The sequence below is a fragment of the Leptopilina boulardi genome, unplaced genomic scaffold (genome assembly GCF_019393585.1).
Source record: "Leptopilina boulardi isolate dan_hultmark-lab unplaced genomic scaffold, ZJU_Lbou_2.1 LbouV2_38, whole genome shotgun sequence".
Classification (NCBI taxonomy): domain Eukaryota; kingdom Metazoa; phylum Arthropoda; class Insecta; order Hymenoptera; family Figitidae; genus Leptopilina; species Leptopilina boulardi.
In genome coordinates, this window is record NW_026137951.1 from 4,129,198 (window position 1) to 4,150,328 (window position 21,131).

General features: G+C 23.3%; 5 protein-coding genes across 8 annotated transcripts; 2 read left to right on the forward strand and 3 right to left on the reverse strand.

The window, feature by feature from the left end:
• The first annotated feature begins 966 nt into the window (after positions 1-966).
• Positions 967-9,777, forward strand: LOC127288204 (protein Lilipod). The gene is made up of 9 exons (XM_051315515.1): positions 967-1,365; positions 2,936-3,200; positions 3,288-3,391; positions 3,485-3,611; positions 4,290-4,358; positions 4,436-4,565; positions 6,065-6,416; positions 6,492-6,723; positions 8,983-9,777. The coding sequence occupies exons 1-9, from the start codon at positions 1,306-1,308 to the stop codon at positions 9,222-9,224; spliced, it is 1,581 nt and encodes a 526-aa protein (XP_051171472.1). The 5' UTR covers positions 967-1,305; the 3' UTR covers positions 9,225-9,777.
• Positions 9,778-10,345: 568 nt separating this feature from the next.
• Positions 10,346-11,156, reverse strand: LOC127288209 (threonylcarbamoyl-AMP synthase). Its single transcript, XM_051315524.1, has one exon. It carries the CDS (start codon positions 11,154-11,156, stop codon positions 10,395-10,397), a length of 762 nt encoding a protein of 253 aa, XP_051171481.1. The 3' UTR covers positions 10,346-10,394.
• On the reverse strand, positions 11,048-12,060 carry LOC127288211 (DNA-directed RNA polymerase III subunit RPC10). Of its 3 annotated transcripts, none has more exons than XM_051315530.1 (3): positions 11,784-12,059; positions 11,272-11,653; positions 11,048-11,195 (listed from the first exon to the last, which is right to left on the reverse strand). In XM_051315530.1, the coding sequence occupies exon 2, from the start codon at positions 11,595-11,597 to the stop codon at positions 11,274-11,276; it is 324 nt and encodes a 107-aa protein (XP_051171487.1). In that variant the 5' UTR covers positions 11,598-11,653; positions 11,784-12,059; the 3' UTR covers positions 11,048-11,195; positions 11,272-11,273. The 3 variants fall into 3 exon arrangements, with proteins under 3 accessions (XP_051171487.1, XP_051171485.1, XP_051171486.1); XM_051315528.1 differs by having other exon boundaries at positions 11,799-12,058; XM_051315529.1 differs by having other exon boundaries at positions 11,063-11,210; positions 11,799-12,060.
• A 217-nt stretch (positions 12,061-12,277) lies between these two features.
• On the forward strand, positions 12,278-15,248 carry LOC127288206 (39S ribosomal protein L39, mitochondrial). The gene is made up of 2 exons (XM_051315518.1): positions 12,278-12,509; positions 14,193-15,248. Exons 1-2 carry the CDS (start codon positions 12,499-12,501, stop codon positions 15,193-15,195), a joined length of 1,014 nt encoding a protein of 337 aa, XP_051171475.1. The 5' UTR covers positions 12,278-12,498; the 3' UTR covers positions 15,196-15,248.
• A 250-nt stretch (positions 15,249-15,498) lies between these two features.
• LOC127288205 (uncharacterized) lies at positions 15,499-20,874 on the reverse strand. 2 transcript variants are annotated; one of them, XM_051315517.1, is made up of 5 exons: positions 20,407-20,874; positions 18,060-18,479; positions 17,921-17,984; positions 17,503-17,824; positions 15,499-15,820 (listed from the first exon to the last, which is right to left on the reverse strand). In XM_051315517.1, the coding sequence occupies exons 2-5, from the start codon at positions 18,407-18,409 to the stop codon at positions 15,504-15,506; spliced, it is 1,053 nt and encodes a 350-aa protein (XP_051171474.1). In that variant the 5' UTR covers positions 18,410-18,479; positions 20,407-20,874; the 3' UTR covers positions 15,499-15,503. The 2 variants fall into 2 exon arrangements, with proteins under 2 accessions (XP_051171474.1, XP_051171473.1); XM_051315516.1 differs by lacking the exon at positions 20,407-20,874 and adding an exon at positions 18,625-19,445.
• Between the last annotated feature and the right edge of the window lie 257 nt (positions 20,875-21,131).

Consider the following 21,131-nt stretch of genomic DNA (forward strand, 5'->3'; position numbering starts at 1 on the left):
TTCCAAAAAAATTTAATTATTTTTGAAAATCTTAAATCTTTGAAATTAAATTATTTCTAAAATTGTTACAATTAATTATTTTCCTTGACTTTAATCAAGTTTTTTAAACATTTTTCAATTAAAAATTCTCTATAATTTAATTACTTTTTGAAAGATGTAAAAAAAAAATTCAATTATTTTAAACAATATTTAATCAAAAATTTTCTAAAAATCAATTACTTTTAAAAATTCGTAGATAATTATGAATAAAATAAATTTACAATAATTTCAATCAACAAAATTTCCAAAATCAAATTATTTTTAAAATTCTTAGGTATAATAATTATTGTCAATGATTTTAATCGAGTTTTTCAAAAATTTAATTACAAATTTTCTAAAAATCAATTATTTTTTGAAATTCTTAGATAATTTTAAACAAATTAAATTTACAACAATTTCAATCAAAAAAATTTTCAAAATTAAATTATTTTTCAAAATTTTAACTGTAACACTTCTAAAATTCAATTATTTGTAAAATTGTTTTCTAAAATTACTAAATTAATTATTTTCAATGATTTTAATCGAGTTTTTCAAAAATTCAATTATTTAAAACATTTTTCAATTAAAAATTCTCTAGAATGTAATTATATTTTAAAGATGTAAATAATTTTAAATATAAATTTACAAAGATTTTAATTTATAATCTCCAGAAATTTAATTATTTTTGAAAATCTTCAAAATTCAATTATTTATAAAAATTTTTATAATTAAAAACTTTTTGAATTTTTTTTATTAGGGTGAGGGAAAAAATTAAAATTTTATCTTAGAAATTAGGGAAAAACAAAATCAAATTTTTTTGGCAACCCAGCTGAATTTTTTTTTTTTTTTTTAAATCACAAAAATAAAATATTAACTACGATAGATAATAAAGATTTCTACACTACTACTATTTATGTGGCGCTGTTAGCAGTTACTGGAGTAACCTAACTAAACCATTATTTCTCACTCTTTTGCCTGACATTTGCTGTGTTCCACTGATTATTGAGTGTCTAAAATTGTTGTCAATAGACATTATTTTAAAAAAACTGTGTATTTTCATATGTCTATATTATGTAAAACGTTTATGTCTATTATTTGGAAAAGTTGTTATTATTCCTTTGGATAAAATCTCTTAAATCAAACTGTGACATTGTCAGTTGAAGCTGTGTGTTTCTGGTACAGGAGTTGTAATGTTTTGTGGTGCTGAATCAAGGGGAAAATGTTGATAAATTCGTCGTCAACGGTTGTCACTCCATCCGAAAACAATTTTTTGACAAACAGGTGAAGATGGAAGATGAAGCAGACATCAGAGAACAGCTGTTTCATAATACCGTGAGAGAGAATATTGTAAGTGTAACTTATAAAATTTCTTATTAAATTTACTGTCAAAACTTTCCCATAAATAATTGTCAATAATTTTTCATTGTCATTATCTGAAGGTACTTTTAAATTATTTAATTTAATTATTTAGTTTGATTACCAAAAGCTTTATTATGCTCGTAGAATTTGCAAAAATAAAAGCTTTATGGACACGTCATTCTTTGAATCCTTTTTTCAAAATTTGTTTTAACTGTCACTTTGTAATAATTTTAATTAGTACAAATTTAATTTTAATATTAAATTTCATATACAAATTTATTTAGGTTGTTTATTTAATTTTTTTAAATTTATAGATATTTAAAATTGTTTGTAAAAAGTGTCTCGTAATTTAACCTTTCTTAATAATCAATTTTAAACTTTGATTATATAGTCAATGGGTACTAAGACTTAATAAAAAATATTATTAATATATAGAATCTATTTCTAAAAAGCACCGTTATCTTTCAAGTTTTTGATTGCTGACCTCGACATCTAAATTGCAAAGACGAATCCGTTTCATGCGTACGATTCTCTATACGTAAAAAAGGATTACTTTGATTGTGTTAGAAGAATAGATTACTGCATTCCAATCACAATGTAATTTGCTATAGCTATTGTTTTCCACTACAAATGGGCTTGGTCACACTATTATTATTCAAGAGTTAATGTTCTTTATTATTTTAAAAACAAATTCAAATTTTTTTTAAAAAAGTAATTTCTTAAGTTTATAATTAATTTTCTATCTACAGGAATTTGAATTGATTAAAATTTTAATTTATTTTTCAATTATCAATATTTTCAACAAAAAAAAAAAAATTTATATTCTTATACTTTGCTTTCTCTATGTACTTTCTAGTACATCTTGAAAATTTCTAACTAGAATTTTCTATTAAATATACAGTTTTGAGCACATATTTAAATTCACTTGACAATTTTTTTTTACACTGTTATGTATAATCTGCTAAAAACAGTTGGTTACATACAATAGATCTTATTAAATCCCAACAAGTGCGGATTACATTATAGAAGCCAGCTGTTGATCAAAACTTCGGTTATATTTGTTATATTTATTGTTTACGGAAATAAATATTTTTTTTTTCTTCTAAAATTTCACAAATATTTTCTTTATTTAAATTATATTTTCGCGTATAATTTAAAAATAGGATATTATTCACGGATTTCAATAATATTTATTATTTTTAATTCTTTGAAATAAATCTGATTTGAAAAAAAGATTAACTAAAAATATATTCTATAGAGAATAAAGAAATTGAATTAATAACCTTTGTACTTTTTTTTTTTAATATACGTATCAGTATTTGAAGTACAAACAATTTCTTGCACTTTTTTCTTCACATTGATAATATGGTTATCAATTTTATTGACAAAAGTTATCAATGTTGAAAAAAAAATATTAAATAAAAAAAGTTTGAAATATTCTAATTTAAACGTGTATTTGAAAATATTTGAGAAAAATTGCCACTCTTTGAGAATGTCATTGCACTGAAAGGAATTTAATATGTATATGCATAGTTGCTGAAGAAATCTATATTTACAGATATTTCTACTCCTCTTTCTCTTGTTGTACATCTCGAGCTATGCGTTGATTGCAAGATTCAGGAAAAATGATAGAGAAGACTATCTCTCAGTTGATGAAGATGAAGCGCTGGTCTATAGGATTAGCCTCTGGCTTTGCTCTTTCTCTTTAGCAGTGTCAATCGGAGCAACATTATTGCTGCCTCTCTCCATTGCAAGCAATGAGGTTCTCATTCTTTACCCCAATAGCTACTATGTCAAGTGGCTTAACAGCTCTCTTATTCAAGGTAATGACTAAGAAAGTTTTACAAATTTCTGTTTTTTCTATGCAATTTATTTTTATAATGGTAATTTTTTTCTTTTTCTCTTTTCAGGATTATGGAATCATGTGTTTTTGTTTTCCAACCTTTCCCTTTTTGTTTTCCTCCCTTTTGCCTATCTTTTCACAGAATCGGAAGGTTTCGTTGGATTCAAAAAGGTAATTTATATTAATATATAATTAGATTCTCTTCTGTAATTTATATTTTTTATTGAAAAAAAATTAAGGCAATAATTCAACTTCTTGTTTTAGGGAATTATGTCACGAGTTTATGAAACATTGACAGTTTTATGTCTACTTGGAATGTTGGTGTTGGGAATGACTTACGTCATGTCGTCCCTAATTGACTACCAAAAATCAAATCTTCACACATTGCTCAGTATGTATTTTGAAAAACAAATTTTTTACATTTCAGGCTTCACAGTGTTTCCCCCTACTTTTTCTCTATTTAAAAAAAATTCCCATTTTTTATAAAATGTAACTTTTTTGTTGTAATGAAAATCGACTAAAACTATTTATTTCTCTTTCCAAAGTCAATCCGAGGCCTAAATTAGGAAAATTGGAAATTTTTTTTTATCAGAAAATTAATTTTTAAATTTTTTTAAAAATTTAATTTAAATAAAATTAAAATTTCAGTTTTTTTGAAAAATATTAATAAAATCAAGTTTTCTATATTTTACTAGACGGCTTTTGGTTTGATAAAATAAAAAATTACTTGCATTTTTCAAGAAAAAAAATTAGTTTAGAAGTAATTTTCATTCTGTGGAAAATTAATTTTAAAATAAGTTTAAAAAATAAAAAGCGTTTATTTATTAGATGTATGCAATTTAAATTTTTATAAAACATTAAAAAAAATTAATTAATATACTAGTTTAATTTAAAACAACTTTAAAGCATTTTGGTTAAGGAAAATATACATTTAGATTTTACCCTATTTTTCCTCTTTTTTCAAACAAAATTTCCCCTATTCCCCTTTTTTCAGCAAATTTTATGCTGTGAAGCCTGTTATTTATATATTTGTTCGTTATTTAAAATAATTTGTTAATTTTGTTTTCAGATTTATGGTCTTATTACTTACCATTTTTATATTCATGTGTTTCTTTCGTTGGAGTAGTCATGTTATTACGTAAGTAATACAATACAAAAGAAATTAAATATAATTAAATATTATATAAATTCATTTGAAATTAATATTTTTTTCAGTGTGTACACCAGTTGGATTTGTTCGACTCTTTGGTGTCGTTGGTTCTTTCCTAGTCAAACCGCAGTTTTTAAAAAATCTTGACGAGGAATTTTTTGCCTTCAGATTAGAAGAAGACTGTTTAAAAAGAAGGTAAGTAAAAAAATAGATAAAAAAAAAATTTTATAAAAACAAAGTTGCCACAAGTCAGGAAGGTTAGGAAATTAAAAAAAATGTGCTGGAAAAATGTTGTAAACCTAGATTTGCCATTATAAGCTCCTTGACATTATTTTTTTTTATTTTAAAAACGATTAGATCACTTTGAATTTAAAAAGAAAACATTGAATTATTAAAATTTTATAAAATAATATTTATATTTTAAAATACTATTTAAATAAAAATCTCAGTTTAAGATAAATGGTTAAAATTCAAAATTAAGAGGAAAAATTCAAATCCAAAGAATTAAATGTGATGTAGAAAAATTTTCCATCGTTAAAATTCATTCAAATTCATACAATTACCTTACTAAATTTCTGATTTCTAATAACAAATTCAATTAAATTAAAATTCCATTATTCAATTAAATAAATTCAATTTTTAGCACACAAATACGTACAAATTTTTGAAAATGTATCAAAATAATTCAATTTGTTAACATTTTTTATTTAATTAAATTTTCAAAGTTTAGCAATTAAATTTTTTGTTAATTATTAAATTTTAAAAGATTTTCAATTGAAAATTTGGAAAATATTTAAAAGTATTAAAAACTTTATTGGTGCAATTTTTTATAAAAATTTCATTTCTATAATTAAAAATAATTGATATATCGAACAGCTGAAATCCAAGTTTTTAATAATAAAATAAAATAAAATTAATTTAAATTAATTTGTTCAAAGCATTAATTTTAATTTGGTAATTGCTTAAATATTTAAATTATTGAAGAAGTTTATTAAAATTTTTAAAAATGATAAAATTTTCAGAGTTTTAGTTAACTTTTTTTATAAATAATATAATTATATGGATTTAATAGAAATAAATCAATATTGAAAGAGTTACAATTTAATTTTTTCACTTTTTCTATTTTTAAAAGATTTTAAACTAAAAATATCAAAAATAATTAAATTATTGAAGAATCTATTCAAAATTATAAAACAATTATGTTTTTTAAATAATATTAATTTTAATTATATTTTTGAAAATAATTGGATTTTTGAATATATTGGAGTCAATATTTCTGTAACTTGTGTTATTTTGATTTACTGTTTTGAATAGAAAAACGTAAATTTCATGAAAAAAAATTCTACTTTTCAAAAAATATTGACATAGATCACTAATTTTGACTCATTGATTAAAAGAATTATGATCATTTGAAATTTTGTAAAATTTGATTGAAAGTTTTGAAAATAATTGAATTTTTAAAAAGAATTTGAATTGTTCTTTATACAATGTTTAATATAATTTTCATTTATTACAATTTGTTTTTATAGAATTTACATTTGATAAAAAAGAACAAAATTCGAAAATGTAAGGGAAAAATACAAAATATTGCCTCGAAGGCAGGGAAATTTTGTGACAACCCTGAAAAATTAAAAAAAAAAAATTTTTTCGAAGATATTTTACAAATGTTTATTTTTCTTTTTAACAAATTACAGACTGGAACAAGCTAAAGCAACTGGAAAATCATATGTTTCTCCAGTACCAATGTCACCTCCCGAGTGTGATGTATTAGCTCATGACGACGAAGAACTTCTTTGTCCAAATCCAGGTCTCATGAGTCTCCGCAATGGTGCTCTACAAAAAGGTCTCACCCAAAGATTAAAAGATATACAGAATCGTAGAAAAATTCTTGACACAGAGAGAAGAACATGGTGGGTTCGAAGGACTCTCGTTTATCCATTAGCTATGTTAGCTTTACTTATTCTTTCGACAACAACGGCATTACTCGCTGTTCAAAATACATTACAATTGCTCATTGGAATCAAAGCATTACCGCTAAGCACTAGGGTTTGTAGACATTTTTTATTTTTTTATTTTCCTTAAATTTGATTGTTGATTAATTTTTTATTCTTTACGTTTTAGCAATTCACACTGGGTATAAGTTCACTTTCGAAACTTGGCCCCATTGGAGCGGCAATTGAGGTAATTGTAATTTTATATTTGGCCGCTACCAGTGCCATTGGATTATATTCACTTCCCGGTATCAAAAGGGTACGTCCTCGACATTATTCAACTCCACTCACGCATCTTATAGCCAATTGCGTTCTACTGATTGTCCTCAGCTCTGCATTACCTCTTCTTTCGAGAATAATAGGTAAGATTTTATTTCTTTAAACATAAAAAATAATTACTTTATTTTCTATTTACAGGCTTCATAGTCGTCCCCTTTTTTTATATTTGTCCCTAAAAGTACTCTATTTGAAAAATTTTCCCTATTTTCACAAAAAATTAGTATTTAAATCTTTCATTTTTATGAGAATACTTTTTAAAAATATTTATTTTCTACCAAAATTTAATGAATTTATAAAAAATGTTTGGACAGAAAAATTATTTATCAAACACATGTAATCAAAGAATCTGTATTCAAAATCCATTAAAGCCTATCCGAAGGAAAATTTAATACTTATGAAAAAGTTTTCATAAAATTTCTATCAAATAACATTTTGCAAGCCTCAAATTGCACGACTCTTATCGATTTTTTTCCATGAATGCGACTAATTTCGACTTATTTTAATAAAATGTGAATTCTTCAATTTTTAAAAACATTTTTTAGATAAATACGACTTTTTTTTAGTATAAAATATAAACAGTTTTGCAAATTTGAATTATTCAAAAAAATAAAATATACTTCACAAAATTAATTATTTAGAAAATAAATTTGAAATTACTTTGAAAATGACATTATTTAAAAAAAATTTTAATTCTCTAAAATTCAATTATTGTTTAAAATTTCGTTAATTTCATAAACTTTAATTTACAATAATCTCAACAAAAAATTTCAACTATTGAAATCATTTTTTCAATTTAAAAATTGTCTAAAATTCAATTATTGTCTGAAGCTTATAAAAAAAAATCTTCTGCAATTCAAATTTTCGATAATTTTAATTAAGAATCTCATGAAATTCAATTATTTCTAAAATTTGTTTTTAAAACTCTTTTGTAAATTAATTATTTTAATAACTTTTATCAATTTTTTTCAATAATTAAATTATTTAAAACATTTTTTTCAAATCAAACTTCTCTAAAATTCAATTATTAGGCGCGGTATCAGTTCTACCAAATTTAGTTCTATACGGGGCAACTCGATACGTTAAACTTAGCACATTTCAACTCTACACAGTGAGATTTAAAATTTAATCTCACTGTGTAGAGTTGAAATGTGCTAAGTTTAACGTATCGAGTTGCCCCGTATAGAACTAAATTTGGTAGAACTGATACCGCGCCCAATTATTATTTAAAATTTTGTTAATAAGTTTCATTAATTTAAATTTAGAATAATTTCAATTATTTTCAACTTAAATTCTTTGTTGAATTAATTATTTCTAAAAACTAATCTAGTTTTTCAAAAATTCAATTGTTTAAAACATTTCTTAATTTAAATTTTTCTAAAATCCCATTACTATTTAAAATATTTGTCGAAATTCTAAATTCGAATAATTTTTATAAATAAGACTTAATTTTTTTTCAATAAATCTAACTAAATGTTTACAATTTGTCTTATTAAATTTAAATCTTGAAAATTTGTCTTAATTCAATTTTAAAATGGTATCTCTAAATAAAAAATTTTTGAAAATATTTCTATGAAACATTTTTGTTAAGAATTAAGTAAGAATTCATTTTAATTTTCAATAATAAAATACTTTTAACAAATTAAATTTATTAAAAATAAAAAATCAACTTTTTTTCGATGTAAATTAACTAATACGACTTATTTGATAGATTTTGTATTAAAATGTTTTATAAAATTTGATAAATACTTAAAATATTTGATGTAGATAATTATTTCCCTATATTTCGATTAATGTCGTTATGAACTAATTTTAAAAAAATTATTAAAAATGATTTTATAAGATATTTGGAGTAGATTTTTAATCAAAAATAGAATTTTATATACAGAATATGTTTCTGAAACTTTTGATTCAGGAAATGGATTAAATTTAATAAAAACTTTTTCTATATCAAATATTTTAAGTTAAATATAAATTAAATTGAAAATTAAAATTCTATTAACAAAGCGATTCTTCAAATAATTGCCTCTAAGAGTTAACAAAAGAAAGTGATAATGATATTAATTAAATTGAGAAACCTCTGTTTCACTAATTTGTGAATGAAAAATTATGAAATATGTTTTTGCAAAACAAAAATACCTCAAAGCTGTACTAAATTTGTGTTTTAGCCTATAAATTATCCCTTTATCTTTACTTATGTAATTTTCATTGTACCCTAAAAAGTCCCCTATTTTAAAATTTTCAGTCCCCTATTTCCTCTAAAATATTTTTTTTGGATCACTATGAAGCCTATATTTAATTTTATTTATTATTTTACATTATTTTATTATCTATTAATTTTTCAGGTATGACAAATTTTGACTTATTGGGTGATTTTGGAAGTATTGAATGGTTGGGAAATTTCAAATTGGTCTTATTTTATAATTTGATATTTGCAATTGCCACCATTGGTTGTTTAACGACAAAATTTACAGCAACTGTGAGAAAAGAAATTTACGCAAGGTTACGAAGCAGTGTCATTGGAATTTTTAAACATGATTCTAAAAAAAATAATAACTTGGGAATGTTTTCCGTAAAAGAAGACTAGACTGATTTTTATAATATATATATAAATAAATAAGCGAATAAAAGATAGTATATTTGACAAATAAGCAATAATGAGTAAATTATATTTTTTAACGAATTGTGAGTGTAAAAATTTTGCTAAACGCATTTCTTTGCGAAAAAAAAAAAAATTTTTAGTGTCATTTGTGTATATCAAAGAAATCATTAACGATAACTTAGCTATTTTAATAGTAATTTATACGAAAAATTATTTAGTCATCTAAGGGCACTAATAATAAAAAAAAATGTCCTGTCTTTTTTATAAGTTTCACGATATCATATGCTTTTATGAAAAACAAAATTTTATACACAATTTTTAATGGTATTATTTATGAAACTAGTATTTTTAATTTTATTCTATTTCCAAATAATTATTATGATGAAAAAGTCTCAATAAATCATGTTTGATTTATCTAAATTTTTGGGCATTATCGCTATTTTCAAATAATTATTTATTAAGCAATGAACACTTTTATATATATAGTTTGAAAATTTATATATTAAGTCTGTCTATTAAAAATCATTTTAAAAAATAATGTATTTTTCATTATCGACTGCACTTTGTTCCAGAATCAAGATTAATTAAATGCGTTTTTAATTTAATTTTAAGCAATAAATAGATTTATAAGACTTTGATGATATTTTACAAGATTTAATGTGATACCCATCTTGTCAAGAAGACAATATTTAGTATATATATATATAAAACACCGGCACTAGTATACTCACTTTTTATTCTTTCACTTATTATAAACTGAAATATAAAAAAAAATGTTTATTTCAATAAATATTTAATTGCGTATTTGTTGCATAAGGTGAGAATTTCTGTGGCTTAATTTTTAATAACATTGTATAAAGGAACAGAATATTTGTAAAATATAAAACTTTAAACTATTAAAAAAAAATATTATTATGTAAACATGTCACTCGCACATGTTTGAATATTTATACGTGATAAAACATAAATTCTAAGTGACCTTAGATTGTATTATATTATAATGTATGAAATAATACGTTTCACTGTATTTAAGTATGTAGGCTATTTAAGGTAGAATTCTTCAAATATGTAATTTTCAACATATCCAATAAAAATAATCTAAAAAATACTATTTTAAAATGTTTTATTATATTTATATTCTCATAACAAAATTTATCAAGCAGCAACTTGTATTTTTTTCTTATTAATTTTCTTTTCTTTCTTTCTCACGAAACCAAACTCTATTAAATATTGAGTTGTTTTAAAACAAGCCGCACCTGGTCGAATAAGTTTATAATATCCAGGTTCAGTCAAGTCAATTATTGTCGATCCAAGTCTTCTTCGATCTTCTCTCATATTAATATTATCATAAAAAATTCCATCTAAACTTGGCCATAAACTTTTAAATTCATCTGGATGTATTGTACTTGGACAATTACTTTCATTTGCACTTGTTAACGCTAATGGTTCACCAACGTATTTAACGACATTTCGTAAAAATCGTGATTCCGGTATTCGTATACCAACTGTCGATGTACCGGGATTTAATTCGGGATTCAATTTTTCAGTTCGTTTTACAACAATAGTTACGGGACCGGGTAAAAGTTTTTCTAAAAGTTCAAATGGTAAATGTGAGATATCACCCCATTTACTTATTTCCGAAATATCACTCAAGCAAATAGCGAGGGGTTTATTTTCATCTCGGTGTTTTATCTCGTAAAGCTTTTGAACAGTGAAAGAATTTTGAGCAAGACCTGTTAAACCATAAATAGTGTCTGTTGGTACAGCTAAAATTTTCAAAGTTCTAATTAATTGAACTGCAATCGCAACACTTCTATCACCACCGCAAAACCAATGTTTGTCATTTGTGGTTTTTAATTGTTTTACGGCCGCCAACTGATTGTCCTTGAACGGACCAATGTAATCTGGATTCATCATTGTTCTTTTAATATTATATTGCAATGACAACGGTAAATTCTATAACAATAAAATCTTATTTAAATAAATAATAATCTTTTTTTTTTTTAAACTTTCGAAAAATTAGAATACAAACCTTTACTCGCGCCAATTGTGTCCACATTGTGGATTGCAACATTTATAAAATGTAGTCATTGGTTCGTCAGCAGAACGTGTTTGTATTTGCATAAAATATGCACGTGGATGAAAACACTTTGGACAACGTTCTTCGGTAGAATCAACGTTTTCCCAAGCAGCACTTCCTCCTAAAACGTCATCAACTTCCTTTAATTTCGGATACGTTCTATTGCTTATTTTTCTTGAAACGTTGAATATATATGGACAAGAGTTACAAGCAAAACGAAGACGGTCCGAACTTTCAATACGTATTCTATTTGAACAGTTGGGACAAAATAGTAACATGTTTCAAAGAATTAGTATTAAAAATAAAAACTCTCATCTGCAATTGATTTTTAAATCTGCAAAGAATAATTTTAATTATACTACTTATATTAAATATTTTTACTAATCAGAAATTAAGATTCAAATAAAAGGTATAAAATAAAATTGTTATTTATTATCTAAAATTTAAGCAACTTTTATTTATACCATTTATACGTATACCTATTTAGAAAATTTGTCAACAAAAAACAATATTGGCCTTAACATATAGGTTATGTTATGATGTAACTTTGCAAACTTTTCTGTTTTCTATAGTTACTTTTCTAAATAACAAATTTTACTTTTACGAAAAAAAGAATTAAACGATCAACCACTTTTTAACTGCTATTTCACTTGTCTAATTATAATATTTAACTAATTACACTAATTACGAAGAATTGTAACGCATGTGACATGATGAAATACTGATACATTCAAGTCATATAAGATTCATACCGATATACCTGACAGGTTAATTATTTATCTCTCCTTAGAATTTATAAACAATTGACATTTAAATCGAAATTTAAAGTAAAATTTTACTTATTTCATTCTTAAAGTTTCTAATTAATCCATATTTTAGTAAATATTTTAACAAAATAACAAAATAATTTACGAATTAAACATTCCCGCATACTGCACAATCGAATATTCGATTAATCGATTAAGAGAGCGAAGTTCCTCCTCCACATTTTGTTTTTGTGGCTTTTGTATTTTTTTATAACTAAAAAACGATATAAACTACATGTTATGATACGTATTAAACCAATTTAAATAGTGATACGTGAAAGTGAAAATTTATTTGAAATATTATAATGATAAGTGTATTCTAATTAATAATATTGATATATGTAAGGTTGTTCATAACCTCAAATAGGCCACAATGTTTCAAGGGTGAGGAGTGTTTTTATTAATATATATATAAATAAACAAATTATTTGTTACAAAATGAATGATTTTTAAATTAATAAATCTAATTTTATAAAAAGTAAACTTGTTAATGTAGTAAAAAACATATATTAGTAAATTTTAATAATTGGGAAATTTATAACGTCGGTGAAGTTAACAACATTTATAATCAACGATTTAGAAAAAAAAACACTTAATAACAAAATAACGATTGCAAGCCTCGGATTATACGACTTTTTCTGACTTTTTTGACTTTTTTTACATTTTTTTACAAAATTTTTAAACAAAATATGTCTTCTTTTAGTATACAATGCAGATCTTAAAATCTTTATTTCAATTATTTAACAAATTTTTCTCTAAATTAATTATTTTTAATAATTTTAATGAAATTCTTCATAAATTCAATGATCTTAAATTATTTTTCAATTCAAAATTGTATGAAATTAAACTATTGTTTACAATTCAAAAAAAAAAATAATAAAATAAAATTACCAAAAATTTCATTTTAAAACCTTCTAAAATTTAATTATTTCTAAAAATGTCAACTGTAACTTTTTCAAAATTTAATGATTTTAAATGATTTTTTATAATATTTTTCAAAAATTCAATTATTTGAAAGCATTTTTCAATTAAAAACTTTTGATATTCAATTTTTATCTTTAATTTCTAATAAATTCTTCATCAACAGAAATCATGAAAAATTTCAATTAATAATCACTTGAAGTTCAATTCAAAACTTTGAATTGTAAATCTTTAGAAATACAATTACTTTTGGTTATCTAAAATTATTTAATAAATTATTTTCAATTCTGTAAAATTTAATTATTGTCTGAAATTTAACAAAATTTTTTGAAATTTAATTATTTCTAAAAATTTAAACTATAAAACTCTTCCAAAGTTCAATTATTTAATAAAGTTTCAAATAAAAACTCTAAAATTGAATTGTTGTCAAAATTTTTTTTTAGAAATTTGTCCTATTTATTTAAAATTGAGGAATTAATAAAATGAATTTAACGAGTTTTCATTGCTAGAATTTTCAATTCTTCGAATTTTTATTTACACAACTTGTTATTTATTAGAATTCGTAAAACGTCTAATTTTTATTTGTCAAAAATTCCAAATTTTCTAAAAAAAAAAAACTATCGACAAAAAAGAAATATGTTAATTTTAAAATTTTCGAATCAGAAATTATCAAGAAAATTATGATTCGTAAATTTTTAAATTCGAGTCGAAATCTTTCTGTCGATTGTTTTTTTGTTCATTTGCAAAGTACAAATAAAAATTAGGCGTTTTAATAATAATACGAAAAATAAAAATTCGAACAAATGAAGATTTGGGGAATTTGAAATTCTGGCACAAAAAAATTCGAATCACATAAAATTCGGTTGAATGAGAATTTTGCTAAATTTAAATTCGGCTTAATTGTAATTTTTATAAATAAGAAAAGAAATTCTGTCAAAAAATCGTTTAAAAAAATTCTATCAAATGCTAATTCGAAAAATGAAAATTCGTGTGAAAAATAATTATATCTAATAAAAATTTTGTAAAATAAAAATGTAAATCAATTTTTTTGCGCCTTAAAGTCGATCCAAGGCCTGCAATGTAAAAAAAAACATAAAAATTAAAAATAAAGAAAAACATAATTCTAATGTAAACATTTATTTTTAGGTGCAAGTCTCTGTGTCTTGCTACTTTTCGATCACAGCCACAATTAAATACAAAGTGTATAAGTTCATTATCAAAATCAGAAATTATACAAAGAAGAAATGTACTCTTCAATGATGAGAAAAAGAAACAAAGAGCCGCAATTGGACGTATCGAAAAAATAGAAGTGAAATATTTATCACCACAGGCGGAGGCAACATTAGTGATGAACAAAAATATTTCAACACCATACGATTGTACAAAACATATATCATCAAGTGTATCAAAAGTTGCAGCATTGGCATTAGTTGATGGTAAGCCATGGGACATGAATGAACCTTTAATCAATGATTGTGAATTAAAAATTTTAACAATGACCACACCTGAAACAAAAGAAGTGAACAATGCATTTTGGCGAACTTGTTCACTTGTTCTTGGTTATGTGGCAAATTCTGCTTTTAAAGATAAAATTGAATTGCATTTACATAGTTTTTTATATCCAATTATACAAAGTGGAAATTTCACTTACGATGTTCATATAAATCTACCTGAATGGATACCAACGCAAGCTGAATTATTAGCAATGTCTGCATTATTTAAAAAAGTTTCTGAAAATCAATGGATTTGCGAAAGATTAAAAGTATCACCAAATGTGGCATTGGATATTTTTCAAGATAATCCATTTAAATTTAAACAAATACCAAATATTGCCGATAAAAATGATAATATGATAACACTCTATCGAATAGGTGATCATATTGATATTAGTAAAGGTCCAATGGTGGGAAACACTGGAATAATAGGTCGCTGTTCAGTTACTGCTATTCATAAATTAAAATCACAAGAAGATAGCAAAAATTTATATCGTTTTCAAGGCGTTGCGATACCAAGGGGTGTGATGATAAATCATTTTGCATATGGAATATTAGAAAACAGAGCTAAAACATGGAATCATACAAGTTTGAAATGGAAATCAAAATCAGAATCACATGACGATGTTAAGCTAGAAGCTGCTGCATTGCAATAAATTGGATTTTCTTTAAATAAGATTGTGTAAATAAAATTTCAGTACTCATTTCAGTTATGCAAATTTTATTAGCTACATTCAATTTCATCTCATTTTTTTCCTGGAGCAACTTTTGGAGTAATATAAGGTAATTTTTTTTTCCATCAATTTTTTTTTTTGCACTCTTAAATTAAAAATAATCGCGAAATACTTTATGTATTTCGATAAAAAAAAGTATATACGCTCTTAACAAATAATTATTAAACATTTAAAATAAATTGTTTAAAAAATGTACAAATAAATTCTTATTATGCTTCATCAAGAATTTCTCAACGTGGACTTCTAAGCTCCCAGACAAAAGTACCTGGTAGTCTATTTGATACAGATGCAGGACAAGTCACGTGTAATTTTAAATATAATTCGGGATTTTGACTATTTCCATTGGATATATTTTCTATGTCATCTGATTTAAGAATTGTTCTTACAGCCAATGGTGCTAATTCTGGTGAACATCGTAATTCCACAATAATTACTAAATCAAAACATGGTCCTCGATTAACTTCCTGTACGGTTTCCTCGTCTTCCATTTCATTTCCTTCGTTCACGTATTTAAATTTATTCTCATAGGCATATTTATTCATATTTCCTATATATTAAAAAGGGGAAAAAAATTTAGAAATTATTTTTTTGATACATTTTTTGTTTTGATTTCAAATTATCAGGGTTGCCGCAAGTCAGGGAAATGGAAGGGGATTTAAAAAAAATGTGATGGAAAAATGATGCAAACCTAGCACCTACTTCAAAGCAAACCGTTTCTTAAAAAAATGAAAAACTAAGAAGTTGTGAAAACAAATTTTATAATTGATTGATTAAAAAATACAAATTTTTAAATAAAAAGTACTACACTGAAAAAAAAATTTATTTGATTCAAATACTTGATTACTTGACTATTATCAAATAAATATTTATTTGTATCAAATAATTATTTGAATTAAATAAATTGTATTTGAACCAATAATTTTTGTATATGAAATAAATCCCATTCAAATAATAATTATTTGATAAAAATAAGTATTTATTTGAAAATAGTCAAGTAATCGAGTATTTGAATGAAATAAAATTTTTTTTCAGTGTAGAAATGCTTTAAAAATTCTTTATTTTCCAAAATAATTAGTAATTTCTGATCTAAAATTAGGTAGAACAAATTTTTAATCTTCAAAATTTTCAAATTATTGCAGCATAAAAATACACATTTAAAACAAAAATTTTTTATAATTTAAAAAAAATTATTGTCATTTTAATAGTAGAATTAAACAATATATATTTTTCTTAGTGCTACATTTTCGTTTTACACTTAAAAAATTTTCCATTGAAAATTTGAAAAATATTTAAAAGTATGAAAAAGTTTTTAGTGCAAATTTTTTTTTTTAATTTAATTTCGATATTTAGAAATAATGGATATCTCGAAGAGCTGCAGTCAAAAATTTTAATAATAATTAAATTAATAATTGATTAATAATTAATCATTAAATTTCTTGCGATTTTAAATTGAAATTTTTGGTAAATTCATACACCTGAATTTTTTTTAAATACAAATTTCAAACGATAATTAAATTTTAGAAAATTTATCCTTTCAACTTTTATAATTAAATTTTTGAAAAACTATGTATTAAAATTATTAAAAATTATTGATTTGGTGAAGAATTTTAAATAAAAATTTATAAATATTTACATTTTTAAATAGTTTTTCTGAAGATTTTCAAAATTAATTGTATTTTAGAAGATTTGAAATTGGATTTTTTTCATACTTAAATTGCTGAAGATTTTTTTTTATAAATTTTAACAATAATTGAGGTTTAAAAAATTTTTAAATTAATAATTTTTGCTTTTCAAAAAATATTGACACAGAGTTCACTAATTTTTACTTATTGAATTAAAGGAATTGTAATTAAAATTTTGTAAAATTTGATTTATATTCAATTGAATTTTCATATTTAAGAATTTTTATTTAACCGAATTCATAAATTTTGGAATTTTTATTTAGTCGAACTTTTATAAAACAGATTTTCTAGTTGACCGAATTTTTACTTTAATTTCTATTTACCAGAATTTATATTCTGAAAAATTTTCATAATAGAGAATTTTTAATTAACATAATTGTTAATCTAATTTAATCTGATTTCATTTAACAGAATATTCACTTAATAACATTAACAGAACAATATTAAACATTTTTGAAAATGTTAAGGAAAAACAAAATATTGTTTTGGAAATTAGGGAAAATTATAATAAAAATTTTGTGGCAACCCTGATTATGCAATTATTTACCGTAATAGAAAAATTGACCGCCATATTCTCCGTAACCGGAATACGTTGACGCTGGTGGAGGTCTCGGAGATGGCATTGACGGTACTTGAAGCATCAATTCACGATCATAGTGACATTTTTCAAAATGATGTTCATTCACACTTCCTACAAGACGTCGTAATCGTAAATACATAAAACGTTGTTCATCACGCCATGAATTTTCATCGGCAGCACTCGGTATTTCTAAACACGTGAACCATGCTCTCTTCATTACATATTTCAATTTCATTGTGACAATATTACTTCTGTTTCCACGACCCGAGGATACTCGAAAAGATAATACCTATCAAATTTTTTTTTATATATTTCGCTTAAAAAATCAATTTCAAAAATTACTTTTTCGTTAAAAATTTTAATTTTTTTTTTTATTATCTCTAACCTCTCGACCTTCTGCTAAACAATCCAAAACATCAACTGTCTTACATCCCGATATCAATGCAGATCTAATAAAAATTAATTTTCAAAAACTTTTTTTTCCTCCGAAAAATTATAACTGGGAATTAATTTTTTTTTTTCACCTGTTAATTTTACGCTCAGAGACTTTTTCGAAAAAATTCATGAATCTTTTACAAAGTGCAATAAATGAAGTAATACTCGCGTCTGGACCATGTGCATTTGCTAATGATGAGGGATTTAATTTTGCAATATTAATTATTTTATTTAAATCATCTAATAATGATCCAGCATAAAAGCAGAGGCGGGAAAATTTTTCTTTTCTTGGTGGATGTGTATATCTCCATGTGACAGCTTTTAACATTTTATATTGGGCTCTTATCAATTCAAAAACATTGAATGCCTTACTAATTGCCATAAGATCTGTTTCTGTGGTGATTTTAAACCATATCGTTGATTCGAGATAATTCATCATTTCTTCCAATCGAATACCAGCGGCTAGAAAAGCACTATTTAAAACTGTTGATGCCACTGTTGAAAATCTCCTGGAAAGCAGGACGAGATTATAATCTATCAAGACTTTCACTTAAATTATTATTATTATTTTAAAAAGTATAAGTGATTTCAATCGATAAATATTTGAAAAATATTTCCATTTTTTTTTTAAATATAAAATAAAAAAAATTATACCTAGAAACTAAACGAATAATAGAAGATACATCGTGTAGTGGCAAAAAACGCATTATCATTTCTAAAAGTTCTGGTGGAAGTGTTTCCAATGTTAAAAATCGTGAATAATCAAGTTTCTTCTTTTGTAAATTGTTCTTGTTTTGTAAACATACTTTTTGCTTCTTGCTTGCGCTCATTTAAAAATTATTTGCCCCTTTTTTTGCAAAGGGTTATATATTTATTTTTTTTGTCTCTTTTTAGTTTTCAAACAAAATAAAAATTTCTTTTGTGAAATAAAGAGAATTCTGAAGAAACTATCGTCACACAAATGACGTTAAATTGCATTTTGAAGATAAAAAAAAATAAGGACACATTTCTGACATTTCGATGCAAATTGTTTTCTTTTTTTAAAAACAAATTTTAATAAAACAAAAGAATTCAGAAGTTTATTTTAAAAATTTATTTTTATAAATTAATTTTTAGAATTTAAAATTCAATTTTGAAAATTTCAAATAGTCACCGACTATTCACTTTAGATTTAAATTTGCTTCATATTCTTTATTTTTTGTACAAAAAATTCGAAAACTAATTTCGCATTCATTGCAGTTACCAGAAAGTTTCATTTTCGTCCTGAATTCAGGAAGTAGTTTCTTTTGAATTTTTTTTCCTTGAGAAAAATGTGCCTCTTTAAAATATCGCATAAAAAAATATCTTCTCATAACAATTGTAATTTAAAAAAGAAAATACTTTTGATTTTTCGCACAAAAAAAAAATAAAAAAAAATGCTAATATTAGGTTTCAAAAATGCAAATATAGAGAAATATTTTACTGGCGTTTATTTGAGACAAAACTTTATTTGGAGTAAGTAAAAATATATTTATCTCAAAACTTTTTTTTGTTTTAAATAAAAAAATTTATTTAGCACAAATAAAATTTTATTTAGCGCAAATGAAATTTTTATTTCACTCAAAATTTATTTGAAACAAACGAATATTTATTTGACCCTGAGACAAATACTGAAAAAAATTTTTTTATTTAATTCAAATACTCCATTACTTGACTATTATCAAATAAATATTTACCAAATAATTTTTGAAACCAAATAATTTAATTAAATTAATTGTATATTTGAACCAATAATTTCTGTATTTGAAAAGAAAACAATTTAATTGATTCAAATAATAAATATTTGATACAAATAATTATTTATTTGATAATAGTTAAGTAATCGAGTATTTGAATCAAATACATTTTTTTTCAGTGTATTTTTCCACTGAAAGTAGAATTTTATCTAAAAATCAGTAATAATTTTTGTCTGAATATAAATCAATGAAAAAATTATTTAGAATTTTTTTTATTATATAAAATAATATATATCAAATATTGATTATTTCATTTGTAAATGTTGAAAACAATTACGCACAATTTAATTTCAAACCAATGGTTAACGCATAATAAATACTATATGTTCACAATGAATAATTATGTGAAAGTTTTGCGCGCATTTAATTTCGATTTCTATAATATGTCGAAGGAGCAGTCGTTTTATTCGATAAGAAAGAAACTTGATTCACGACTATAGATTAATTATTGCAACTTTTCAAAGTATAACTAGGTTTTTATTTTTTTTTATATTTTTTTATCCAATTAAATGATTTAGAAATGAAATAATTTGTCACCATACTTTTTTATTGTTTGAAAGTGTATTTAAAGTTTATCTTATAAAAATATATATATATAAAAAAAAAAAAATTGCAAAGCCAAAAGTAGCAATGCCTTCGCCTCTTTTCTCTTTGTATTTACTTCTGCGTATAAAAGATTATCTAGTTGACAAATCTTTCTCCACGGAACTATTCTCCTCTCCCTCTCACTTTTATTTTTATTTTTTTTAAATTTATGTGTTGCACATGCACGTACTTCATTCTTTTGTAAAGAAGCAATACACTCACTTTCATGGGCGCGAGGAAAGTGTGCTACTGAGTCAGAAACGCATATTCTCCCTTACCACCCACTATCAATTTTATAAACGCATAAAATAAAAATTGAATTTTCATTTTATTAAAAAAAAGAAAATTAACAAAAATAAAATTTTATGTAAAATTGAATTTTAATGATTTTTTTTACAATAAAATGAATTTTGAATTAGGAACAACAAAAATTCAATTCTTTTTTCTTCATTTGATTTCATCTATACGTGACTTTCTTTATAAGTTCATATATTAGTATAGTTTATTAACTACTTTCAAACTTGGAAAGTACAGCCCAGGGCGAACTGAATTCATTAAAGTATATAATTAAAATTTTTGAAGTATATAATATATAATACTTATTACAAACTTTATTTAGTACTCCAGGCAATAATTATCAATTTAATTTTAAATCTTATTTAAACAAAAATACAAATTATTAATACAAAAATTTATTTAAACAAAAATACAAATTATTTTACAAAAATTTAATATTTAAAATTTTATCGTATGAATAAAAAAAAGAAGAAAATTTTATTTAAACAAAAATACAAAATTATT

Bases quoted from the DNA above. Each gene is read 5' to 3' on its own strand.
- LOC127288204 (XM_051315515.1), top strand. From the start codon at position 1,306: ATGGAAGATGAAGCAGACATCAGAGAACAGCTGTTTCATAATACCGTG. The intron at 1,366-2,935 runs GTAAGTGTAACT...CTATATTTACAG, and splicing joins ATACCGTGAGAGAGAATATT to ATATTTCTACTCCTCTTTCT. The intron at 4,359-4,435 runs GTAAGTAATACA...TATTTTTTTCAG, and splicing joins TGGAGTAGTCATGTTATTAC to TGTGTACACCAGTTGGATTT.
- LOC127288209 (XM_051315524.1), bottom strand. From the start codon at position 11,156: ATGATGAATCCAGATTACATTGGTCCGTTCAAGGACAATCAGTTGGCG.
- LOC127288211 (XM_051315530.1), bottom strand. From the start codon at position 11,597: ATGTTACTATTTTGTCCCAACTGTTCAAATAGAATACGTATTGAAAGT.
- LOC127288205 (XM_051315516.1), bottom strand. From the start codon at position 18,800: ATGAGCGCAAGCAAGAAGCAAAAAGTATGTTTACAAAACAAGAACAAT. The intron at 17,985-18,059 runs GTGAAAAAAAAA...AATTTTTATTAG, and splicing joins TCTGAGCGTAAAATTAACAG to ATCTGCATTGATATCGGGAT. The intron at 15,821-17,502 runs GTAAATAATTGC...TTTAATATATAG, and splicing joins CGGTCAATTTTTCTATTACG to GAAATATGAATAAATATGCC.